Source organism: Dama dama, chromosome 11 (genome assembly GCF_033118175.1).
Source record: "Dama dama isolate Ldn47 chromosome 11, ASM3311817v1, whole genome shotgun sequence".
NCBI lineage: Eukaryota > Metazoa > Chordata > Mammalia > Artiodactyla > Cervidae > Dama > Dama dama.
Window position 1 is genome coordinate 12,907,006 of NC_083691.1, and position 12,207 is coordinate 12,919,212.

The 12,207-nt window shown below is 38.4% G+C and overlaps 2 protein-coding genes across 2 annotated transcripts; both read right to left on the minus strand.

Annotated features, from left to right (window-relative positions):
- Positions 1-657: 657 nt before the first annotated feature.
- LOC133065424 (olfactory receptor 1L1) lies at positions 658-1,732 on the minus strand. The gene has a single exon (XM_061156187.1). The coding sequence runs from the start codon at positions 1,588-1,590 to the stop codon at positions 658-660; it is 933 nt and encodes a 310-aa protein (XP_061012170.1). The 5' UTR covers positions 1,591-1,732.
- An 8,375-nt stretch (positions 1,733-10,107) lies between these two features.
- LOC133065265 (olfactory receptor 1L1-like) lies at positions 10,108-12,056 on the minus strand. The gene is made up of 2 exons (XM_061156083.1): positions 12,049-12,056; positions 10,108-11,053 (listed from the first exon to the last, which is right to left on the minus strand). Exons 1-2 carry the CDS (start codon positions 12,054-12,056, stop codon positions 10,108-10,110), a joined length of 954 nt encoding a protein of 317 aa, XP_061012066.1.
- Positions 12,057-12,207: the final 151 nt, after the last annotated feature.

Consider the following 12,207-nt stretch of genomic DNA (forward strand, 5'->3'; position numbering starts at 1 on the left):
TATGTCTCCTGCATTGGCAGGTGGGTTCTTTACCACTAACATGACCTGGGAAGCCCCATGAATAATGATACTCAGGAGTTTGAAGTGATTAAACTCAAGTCCAGGAGGGACTTTGGCAAGGTTAGAGTTCAGTGAGGGGCTTCCCAGGTGGTGCAGTGAGTGGTAAAGACTCTTCCAGTCAATACAGGAGATGGGGGTTCAACCCCTGGGTTTAGAAGATCCCCTGGAGCAGGAAATGGCAACCTGATCCAGTATTCTTGGCTGGAAAATTCCATGGACAGAGGAGTCTGGCAGGCTACAGTCCATGAAGTCTCACAGAGTTGGACATGACAGAGTGACTGAGCACAGGTTTAAGTGAAAAAGATTCTCCTTCTGAAAGGAGAATGAAAGTTTGATTGAGATTTAGATCCAGGCACAGAGAACAAGATTTAGGTAGTCTTTGTCCCAGCCAGATAATATTAGAGACCACTGGGAAGGAGGCATCATATTCAGGAGTAGCTTCAACATACTAGCTTCAACACATGTGACGAGCATTCTTTTTATCAGGAATGAACCACCATTGAAAATACCATCCTTCAGAATCTAATCACAGACATATTAAAAACCTTCGGTCAGGAGCAAGAGATTTGTACAATTCTACTAAGACCTCAGCTCCTCTTATTGACCTTTCACTCTGTGCATGAGTTTCATCAAGCCCTGCTTCATGTCTTTGTTTCGTAGGCTATAGATAAATGTGTTTAGCATTGGAGTCAGTATGGTGTAGACAATTGTTGCTATTCTACCTTTGACTGTATAGTTGGACAGGGGCTTGAAATAGACATAGCTGATGCTTCCATAAAACAGGGTCACCACTGTGAGGTGAGAGCCACAGGTGGAAAATGCTTTGCATTTCCCAGCAGCTGAAGGGATCTTCAGAACAGTAATGAAGATTCTCAAATAAGAGATGATGATGCATGAAAAGGGGGTCATTATGATGGCTAATCCTTCTGTCATGACTGTGATTTCCTTGACAAAATGGGAGGAACAGGACAATTTTAGCACTGGTTGGTCATCACAGAAAAAGTGGTGAATGACATTGGAGGCACAGAAGATGAGTTGGTTGGTCAGGAGAATATGCAAGAGAGAGTGGAGGTGTGGAATGCAGAAGGAGAGGACCAGGAGCAAGACACAGCGTCTGTGGTTCATGATGGTGATGTAGTGGAGGGGGTTGCAGATGGCCACATAGCGGTCAATGGCCATGGCTGCCAGCAGGTAACTGTCTGTATTTCCAAAAGCAATAAAGAAGTACATCTGAGTCAAACACTCACCATAAGAGATGATCTTTGTCTCTGATAAGAAGTTTGCTAGCATCTTGGGGATGATGACAGTCACATAGCAAATGTCAACAAATGAGAGGACACTCAGGAAAAAGTACATGGGTGTCTGGAGGTGAGTGTTTGAGCAGATGGTCAGGATGATGAGCAGGTTTCCTATCACTGTGATGAGGTAGATGGGGAGAAACATGGCAAAGAGTGGCTTCTGATCTTCAGGTCGAGAGGAGAGTCCCAGGAGGATGAATTCGGTAGGCTGTGTTATGTTAGTTCTTCCCATAGTCTTGGGTTCACCTAAAGAGAAGTCATCATTATGAAAGATTCTTCCAACATAGGATAAATTCTAAGAATTTCTCTATTTGTTCTTCTTATCAGCAATTAGAACAACTAAGAATATTACCATTACCTAGACTGTAGCTTCTTTCTATTAATGCTGAGAATTCACAAATCAATATATACTTTAACCTCCTTTCAGTTTTCTACTGTCAAGCAAAAGTAATACAGAAATGGGAAAGAGAAGAGAGACAGGGAGAGGGAATGAGAATGGAAAAATTGTTTTCTGTTTGAGAATTTTCAGAAGCTAATTCATGGAAGGGTGATCAGTAGTATACTCTCCTGTTTAATTGCCAGCTGACAGAATGATGATTTTCTTTAATTCAGATGTTTCTCTCTGCTTCAATTATTCTGGATGCTGAAAATCATCTGAAAAGACATCAAAATAGGAGATCACCCAATAATTATTCCATGTTCTTCACTTTTTGGTGAAACCTTATTGGAGTGAAACAATAAGCAAAAAGACATAAAAGATAGGCAGACAGAGATCTTCATAGGATAGTAAAAAAACATTTCTTTTTAATGATAATATTAATCCCATCCTTAGTGCCCAATCCCTGGATCTAAAATGGTATGTTCTTGTTTGTGTTGGTGCAATTCTTTTCCAGTTTCCTGTCTTAGTTATAGGCCTCCCAGAAAATCTACATGGGAAAGGCACCTGATCTTAGATAGGATTTCAACCCTCATGAATCTGAAAGGTGTCTTTCTTGCCTCCTCTGGGTCCCCCACATGCTAAGGGCACTGTAGGCACTCATAGACGTCACCCTCTCTCAAGGGAGCATCCTTTGAGACTTTCAAGAGTCCCTGAAGTTCAGATGGAGGAGACACTAGAGAACAAGGCAACAACTATTGAAGTTTTGGAGTTTCTTCCCCAAGGAGGCCTTGGAGTGTCAGTGCTTTCAATCTCTCCTGGAAATCGTCCTCTTGATTCAGCTCCTTCAGGCCAAAAAGAACACCCATCCAAGGTTGGCAGAGACCACAGTGAGTGGCTCTCCCAAACTTCCTGAGTATCATCCTTAGTATCATTCTGTACTGTTCACACCAAAAGACAATATATAAGGTGGGAGGGCATTTTTTCAGAGTCCACATGGCTTTAGACTAAAAAGACTTGAACATCTGATGCCATCAGTCATTTTCCCATCTCCCAGGCTTAGAAGAAGCCCCTGGTTGGGTAATGAACTTCAGAACATAAAAATTCATAAGGTGAAGACTTTAGATGTCAGAATTTACTCTTTACTTTTCCATTCCCAGGTCTACTTGTAAAATACTAATGTATGACCCTGGGTTTTCCAGTCAGGAAAACCACCCAGTGAGTATATTTTATGCTTTATGGAATCTTGAGTTCCATGTTCCATTTGGGGCATCTCACTTTGTGTGCACTGCAGAATTCCCAAGGTAGGACCCAAATTACACCTTCTCTCAGTACAACCATCACCCAAGAATATCCTGTTCTTCATGACTCATTGCCCCCTTACCCATTTATACTATCATGCCTTTGTTTATTTACCTTCATCTACTACGCCTAACCTGGGAGGCTTAAAATCGGCCTCTTCCAGGACACTTTGCTTGGTGATCTACCATTGGACTGGGCTTGTCTTCTGTCCTCTTTTAACACTTGGGACCACCATTCTAAGTAATAACTCAGTCTCTTTGTCTGACAGCTTATTGTTGTTTAGTTGATAAATTGTATCCGACTCTTTTGCAACCCCATGGCCTTTAGCCTGCCAGACTATTCTGCCCATGGGATTTCCCAGGCAGGGATACTGGTGTGGGTTGCCATTTCCTTTTCCAGGGGATCTTCCTAACCCAGGGATTGAACCTGTGTCTCCTGCATTGGCAGGAGGATTCTTTACCACTGAGCCACCTGGGAAGTCCCTGACAGCTTATACATTAATTTAAAAAGTCACAAATTAGGGAATTCCCTGGTGGCCCTGTGGGTATGACTTGGTGCTTTCAATGCTGTGGCCCAGGTTCAATCACTGGTCAGGCGAACTAAGATCCCACAAGTCTCATGGCACAGCTGAAAAAAAAAGAAATGTCACAAATTAATAACTTAGCGAGTACTTTCTCTGTGCTATCCACTCCCCTAACTGAAGCAAATGCAGTATCTCATTTAATTATTACATCATTTTTATAAGGTAGGTGGCCTTATTTTCTTTACTTTAAAGATGAGGAGTCTGAACTCAGAGAGGTGAAGTATGTTGCCCAATGTAACACAACTAGGAAGTGACTGAATCAGTTTTTAAAATTTCTCATGAATTTATTTCACTCATACTTGACACCATCTGCTTTTTCATGATGCTAGCAAAAACAGTTTGCTGAAAAACAATTCTCAAATAAATCATATTGCAAGAAATATGAGCTATTGTTTATTAAGATTTAAAAAGCACATTATAATTTTAAGCTATATCCCACTAGACTGAATATTCCTTGAGATCAGAAATTATGCCTGTGTTTATTCCTTCAATTAATAAATTCATAAATATTTCTTGAAGGTTGACCATATGTCAGGAATTGTACTAGGTGCTAGAGATACATTGGAATATAAAACAGAGGCAGTTTCTACCAACTTTTGTGTCACCCAATTCCTTTGTCCAAGATAGCAGTTCCTCAATAAGCAATCACAATATTTCCTCATTTTTTTGTGTGTGGTAATTTGAAATAAAATATGGAAAAGTACAAATGGGAAAATAATCAATGCTCCCATCACCCAAAAGGACTGACTACAGTAAAATTTTGTCCTATTTTCTTTCAGTCTTTCAAAAAATTCATTTGTTCACAAATTTTTATAGATATTTATAAAGTGCTTATTATGGGAGCTGTTTCATTTGCTTTCTAAGAACTGACTCATTTTTATCCTGTTAATAACCCTATTAGGCACATATTATCTTTTACATTAAAAAATTTAAAGCAATTTATTGAGGTATGAGTATTTATCTATTTATTGGCTGCACTGAATCTTCATTGCTGCATGCAGGCTTTCTCCAGTTGTGGGGAATGGGGACTTCTCTTTGTTGGGACCAGCCCAACAACGAATTGACACGAGGGAACAGTGCCGCAGAAGTGAAAAGAAAAAGAAGACTCAGAAATAAAGTGGGGATCAGGGGGCTGTTGCCATTTGCAGGCAAAAGCCCAGATCCTAATCCTTGCGTGCCTTTTATTGTTAATATCTACTTCCTTATCTGTGCTCTAGAGATATCTGTTCTTTATAATCTCAGATAGGGGATAAAGATATACAATGCACAGGCCTCAATGTCAAACCTTCAGGCCTTTAATGACTCTGTTTAGCCCCTCGGCTAGTGACGCCCTTTCTCAGCAACTCTCTCAAAGCTCTGGTTATGGAAACAGTCACGAATTGTTTTCCATCAGTCACATTAGTACTTCAACATCTTGTTTTCAAGATGTCTTTCCACCAACTTTTTACTACTCCCAGCCCTTCGCCTGGGGGTGATGAGAAAGTCATTCTTATTTTTCAAAGAAGCCCTGTTAGTTATAGTACAGGCCTGTGCATAGCATATTCCCTACACTCTTCCTTGCAGTGCACAGGCTTCTCATTGTGGTGGCTTCCCTTGTTGACAGAGCACAGGCTGTCGATGAAGCACAGGCTTCAGTAGTTGGGGCACAAGGGCTTAGCTCCTCAGTGTGTAGAATCTTTCTGGATCAAGGATCAAACTTATTTTCCCTGCATTGGTAGGCAGATTGTTATCACAGTACTGCCAGGGACATCCGAGGTATGATTAACATATAGAAGCTTTACACATTTAGTGTATGCAGTTTGATGACTTTGGGGTTAAGTATACACCTGTGAAGCCATCAACACCAAGGCCATAAACATGTTCATTACTTCCCAAAGTTTCCTCCCACACCATCTATGATGATGATGGTGATGGTGATGATGGGGATGAACACTTAACATAAGATCCACCTACCTCCTTAGAAAAATTTAAGCATACAATAGAGTACTGTTAGCTATAGGCACTATGCTATACAGTGGATATCCAGAACATTTATCCTTTGACCTTTACCTATCAGCATCTCCCTTTTTTCAACCCCTGGAACCTCTATTCTACTCTCTGCTTCTCTGAGTTTGGCTGTTTTAGAGTCTACCTACCTAAGTGAGATCATGCAAATGTTTTTTTCTGTGTCTGGCTAGTTATGCTCAACATAATGTCCTCCTGCATTCATGTGGTCACAAATGACAAGATGTTAAGGCTGAATAATATTCCACTATATGTATATACTGCATTTTACTTATCTATTCATCTGTCAATGGACATTTCAGTTGTTTCCATATCTTAGTTATTATAAATAATGCTGCATGGAACATGGGCATGCAGCAGGTATCTCTTTGAGATCTTGATTTCAATTCCTTTAGATAAACCAGGAAGGGGATTGCTATATCACATGGTGGTTCTAATTTTTTGAGGAATTTCCATACAGGTTTTCATAATAGTGCTTGTACCTAGCTGCTTAGCATTGTCAGACTCTTTTTTTTTTAAATTAAAAGGTTTTTTTTCTTTCTTGTTTATTTTTAAAAATTTATTTATTATTTTTTTTTAATTGAAGGATAATTGCTTTGCAGAATTTTGTTGTTTCTGTCAAACATTATGACCCTTTGGACTGTAATCTGCCAGGCTCCTCAATCCATGGGGTTCTTCAGATGAGAATACTAGAGTGGGTTGCCATGCCCACTCTTCCTGACCCAGGAGTTGAACCTGAGACTCCTATGTGTCTTGCACTGCAGGCAGATTCTTTACCTACTTACATTTCTTCCAACAGTGTACAAGGGTTTCCTTTTTTCTTCTTCTTCTTTTTTTAAAGTGATAACCATTCTAAGAGGTGTGTGATGATAACTTATCATGGTTTTGATTTTCACTTCCCTAATAGTGATGCTGGTCATCTTTTCATGTACCTCTTGGACATTTGTATGTCTTCTTTGGAGAAAAAGTCTATTCAGTTGTGCTTTGCCCAATTTTTAATTGAGTTACTTATTTTTCTGCAAAGTTGTATGAGTTCCTTATATATTTTGGATATTAACCTCTCATCAGATGTATGGTTTGCAAATATTTTTCATGTTATGTAGCTTGCCTTTTCATTTTGTTGATGTTTTTTCTTTGCTGTGTAAAAACCTTTTAGTTTTGAGACAGTCCTGCTTAATTATTTTTGCTTTTGTTGTCTACACATTTGATGTCATACTAAAAAAATTATTATTAAGACCAATGTCAAGGAATTTTCTCTGTGTTTTCTTCTAGAAGTTTTACAATTCCAGGATTTACAGTTAAGTTTTTATGCCATTTTGAGTTGATTTTTGTATATAAGATTAGGGTACAAATTCATTCTTTTGTATGTGGCTCTTCATGAGGAGTCCAAAGTGAAGAATTCATTCAATTCCAGCTCTGCCCAGAACTGTAAGGAACGTTTTCATTCATTCATTCAGTAAATATTTTCTGAAGGTCTGCTATGTACCAGGGACTTTAGTAAGTTCTAGAAATACAGCAGTAAATAAAATAAAGCACAGGTACTCACAGAGTTTGAATTTTAGTGAGGAAAGACAGATATTAAACAAATAAAAATATAATCCACCCCAAAGTCACATGGAGTATTGTAAAAAAAAGTACAAGTGAACATAGTGTGACAGGGGAGGCAGTCTTTCAGAAAGCAGAATCAGAGAAGAGCTCACTGAAAGAGGAATATTTGAGCAGAGATCCGAATGAAGTGAAAGAGCAGAGTCTCTCAAGCTCATACAATCAGAACGTCTGTTTTAAAGGAAGAACACAAATAACTACAACAAATATATGCACAATTTTATTGTTTTATGTAGGTATATTTTTGTGATGTTACTTAATATGTATAAATTTAAAACAAGCTTTATTCTTAATTCTTATATTGCTTATAAACTCCAGCTCTCCAAACAACAGAAAATAAAGATTTTTACAAATTAAATGTCATGTAAACTATACTAACAATTTAAACTGAAAATAAAGTAATTGATGAATAATGTTACATTGATGAGATGAATTACCTTTATTGGTATTATACAATTCTAATCCAGTTCTTTACTTAATCTTTTTTCATATTGGAATTTCAACCATGCTAATGAAGATCAGGTCTATTTACATAAAGAGATAGTAAAAATGCCATTAATAAAATGAAGAATTTAGTTTTTGGTGCAGAAAAATTAAAACTTATACTAAATCAAAACTCTGCTAGTTAACAATTCATAAATGCCAACTTTAATGAGTTGTTTCTAGACAGCTTCATATATCTGTTTTGTTTCCTTGAAGATTTTATTAGCATGGGCTTCCCAGGTGGCAAAGAATCTTCCTGCCAATGCAGGAGGAATGCAAGAGATGGGGGTTCAACCCCTGGGTTGGGAAGATCCCTTGGAGTAGGAAATGGCAACCCACTCCAGTGTTCTTGCCTGGAAGATTCCATGAATAGAGTAACTTGGTGGTCTATAGTCTATGGGGCCAAAAAGACTCAGACTGATCACACTTGGATTAGCACTGGGATCTGTTAAAGACCTTGATGCTGGGAAAGATTGTAGGCAGGAGGAGAAGGGGTGACAAAGGATGAGGTGATTGGATGGCATCATCGACTCAATGGGCATGAGTCTGAGCAAACTCAGGGAGATAGTGAAGGACAGGGAAGCCTGGCATGTTGCAATTCCATGAGGTCACAAAGAGTCAGACACAACTTCAGAAGTGATCAACAGCATGTTGAAATATGCAGTAGAGTGTACCCAGATAGGTTAATAAATCTAGCCACTAATATAACAGTAATATCTATTAACATTTTTGAGTGCTCTATACCAGAGTCATGAGAATATGACAAATATTTATTATTCATATCTCAACATCCTACAACTTCTGTATGACCTTTGCCAATGGTTATGATGATGTCTTGGAGGAAGACATGATGTTATTTACAACATAAAAAAGCATGCAATGTGACCACCTGGCCATCACCATGAACTTTTAGGAAGGAAGTCTGTGTCAGTGTTCAAATCTGCATGAAAGATATCTTTTTTTTTTTCATTTAATTTATTAGTTGGAGGCTAATTACTTTACAATATTGTAGTGGGTTTTGCCATACATTGACATGAATCAGCCATGGATTTACATGTATTCCCCATCCCGATCCCCCCTCCCACCTCCCTCTCTACCCGATCCCTCTGGGTCTTCCCAGTGCACCAGGCCCGAGCACTTGTCTCATGCATCCAACCTGGGCTGGTGATTCTGTTACACCCTAGATAATATACATGTTTCGATGCTGATCTCTCGAAACATCCCACCCTCGCCTTCTCCCACAGAGTCCAAAAGTCTGTTCTGCACATCTGTGTCTCTTTTTCTGTTTTGCATATAGGGTTGTCGTTGCCATCTTTCTAAATTCCATATATATGTGTTAGTATACTGTATTGGTCTTTATCTATGGAAGATATCTCATGGAAGAAAAATCTGGGCATGATGATCTGGTCTGAAATCAGTCACACATAAAAAGCCTAAGTGGCTAAGTAGCTATTTAAAACTTTAAAAAATATATGTATTAAAAATATGTATGAATAAAAATTCAAATAGTGGTGAAGACTAAAGAGTGATAACCAAGTTTTTCTCTTGTCCTGGAACCATCCAGAGGCAGGTGACCAAATAGCAATTTCTAGGGTAAGCATCCAGAAAATAGACAGTCTGTGCACTACAATCATTCACATCTACTCAACCATGTATCTAAAAATGCATACAGTTCTGTTCCTTAAGTTTTTGCAATTCACAATATATATATTGAACATTGTTGTATGTCAGTAAATGGAAAACTTAAACTTTACACTGGAGCATCACTCCATGATGAGATTCTGTGTTCACTGTTGTATCCTGGCACCTAGAACACTGCTTGAACATAGTAAGAACGTACCATTATTTCTTGGATGAATGAATATAGGTTCACTCATTTTAACAGCTTCTTTTTTTTTTCATAGCATTCAACTGTATGTGTATATAATAAGAAACAAGTAGATAGATATTTAGCTATTATTGTTTGGCTTCCACAAGTACAATTGTAGGCTAAAATTTTAGATGGCATTTCCGGTCAAAGGGTGTACTTTATATATATTGACAAATTTCATTTCAAAGACCTTGTGTCAATTTTTCATCATAAACAATGTATGTATTCATTAATTTCCCTACCTCAGTATAGTTCAAAATATTATTAAGCTATCACATACTTTGATGTTTTCCTATATAATAATCTAAAGAGTCAGACATGACTTAGCAATAAAACAACAACAATGATGGATATCACTGGGTTCAATGTAGGAAATGTCAGGGGAAACATTATATTCAGTTAATATTTTCCCATCATTCATGAAGTACCTTTACTAATATTTCTCAGTTGATCACAAACACCAAGAACTTGCAATCAGGCAACAGTGAATCTGCAGAATTGCCTAAGACTTAGCATAAAACCCATGTCATTGTGACTTTATCCTACCTATCAGTTTCCCCAAGCCCTGTTTCAAATCTTTGTTTCTCAGACTGTAGATGAAAGGGTTCAACATGGAAGTTAGCATAGTGTAGATAACTGTTGCTATCCGATCCTTGACAGTGTAGCTGTTCAGCGGTTGGAGATAAACATAGCTGATGCTCCCATAAAACAGGCTCACCACGGTGAGGTGGGAGCCACAGGTAGAGAAGGCCTTATACTTCCCAGCAGTTGAAGGGATCTTCAGAACAGTGGTGAGAATCCTCAGATAAGAGATAATGACGCACATAAAGGGGGCCATCACCACAGACAGTCCTTCTGTCTTGATCACTATCTCATTGACATAAGTAGATGAGCAGGACAACTTCAGCATTGCCTTGAGTTCACAGAAGAAATGATGGATAATGTTGGAAGCACAGAAGGTGAGTTGATTCAGCAAGTGGACATGGAGGAGTGAGTGAAGAAATGGGATGGTGAGGGAGATTATCAGTAGAAGGACACAACATTTATAGCTCATGATGGTGATGTAATGAAAGGGTTTGCATATGGCCACATAGCGGTCAATGGCCATGGCCCCTAGGACGTAACTATCTACATTACCAAAGGAGAGGCAGAAGTACGTCTGGGTCATGCACTCACTATAGAGGATGGTCTTTGCCTCTGATAAGAAGTTTATCAGCATTTTTGGAATAATAACTGTTGTGTAGCAAATATCAACAAAGGACAGGCTTTTCAGAAAGAAGTACATGGGGGTCTGTAAGTGAATATCTGAATAGATGGCCAGGATAATGATTAGGTTTCCCATCAGAGTGACCAGGTAGATAGTAACAAAGAGGACAAATAGAGGCTTCTGGTCCTCAGGCCTAGAGGAGAGCCCCAGTAGGATAAATTCAGAAGGACTTGATATGTTGTCCCATCTCGTGGTTTTGATTTTGCTAAAGAGAAGTAAAATACAAATTAATAGACTCCCCTTTCACCTGAAGCATGCATTTTCCTAGTGCATTTAAGCTTTATTCTCACTGAGATACGGTAAGTACAATATTTACCTGTGATGTTTCTTTCCTCCAATAATGTGGAGAATTTTTCTACCTCCTTTTTAGTTTCTCAGCTACTTAGGGATGTTGGGAAAATAGGTTATAAGAGGGGTAGTAAGACCAGAGAGAAATGGACAGAGATAGAGAATTCCTTTTTTAACATCTGCATTCTTCATTAATCATATTTTTTAGAGCAGTTTTAGGTTTATAACAAAACTGAGAGGGAGATACAGAGATTTCCCATATATTCTCTACTCCAACACATGCATCGCCATGTGTGTTATCAACATCACTCAGTAGAGTGAAACATTTTTTAACAGGATGAATCTACATGGACATACCTTTATCACTCAAAGCCCATAGTTTACCTTAGAGTTCACTCTTTTTTTAAAAAATTATTTTTTAATGGAAGGATAATTGCTTTTCAGAATTTTGTTGGTTTCTGCCAAACATGGTTCATTGTAGTAGGGCTTGGACAGAGTTTGGGGCACAGAAAAAATCTTAGTTTAGAAATTTTAGTGGATAAATTTGTCTGGGTAATTACTTGTCCATTTTTGAATCATCTGTACTTTGTATTTGTGTGATTCCCCCATCACTCATCCTGGACTTTAGATGCTGAATTCTGATATTATACAAGCTTTTCATTCCCGTTACTGTTGTAACTATATCCTTCTTGCCTCAGTGAGTTATTATTTGAGAAGAGAAGATGGAAACAAAGACAGATCCAGCATGACATGGACGGATAACTTCTTTATTTTATATTTTTTACTGTATGCTAGGCCTCCACCTTGTGGATTCTAACATTGTTGTCTGTATATGTGCAAATGTATTTATTTTTAAGTGTGAATTTGTCTCCATAACTATATCAACCATAGACGCAGATGCCCAGGACTTACCTGATCATTAAGAAACACTTCTTGAATCTGAGTGATTCCTTTCTGGTAACTGCAGGGCTCTTCCCGCCTGATGAACTATAGTGACATGCTCTGTGCCTTTGTCCTGTGCCCTGTCCTCAAGTCCCTAGAGTTCAATTTGGAAAACAAGTAAAAGGCAGT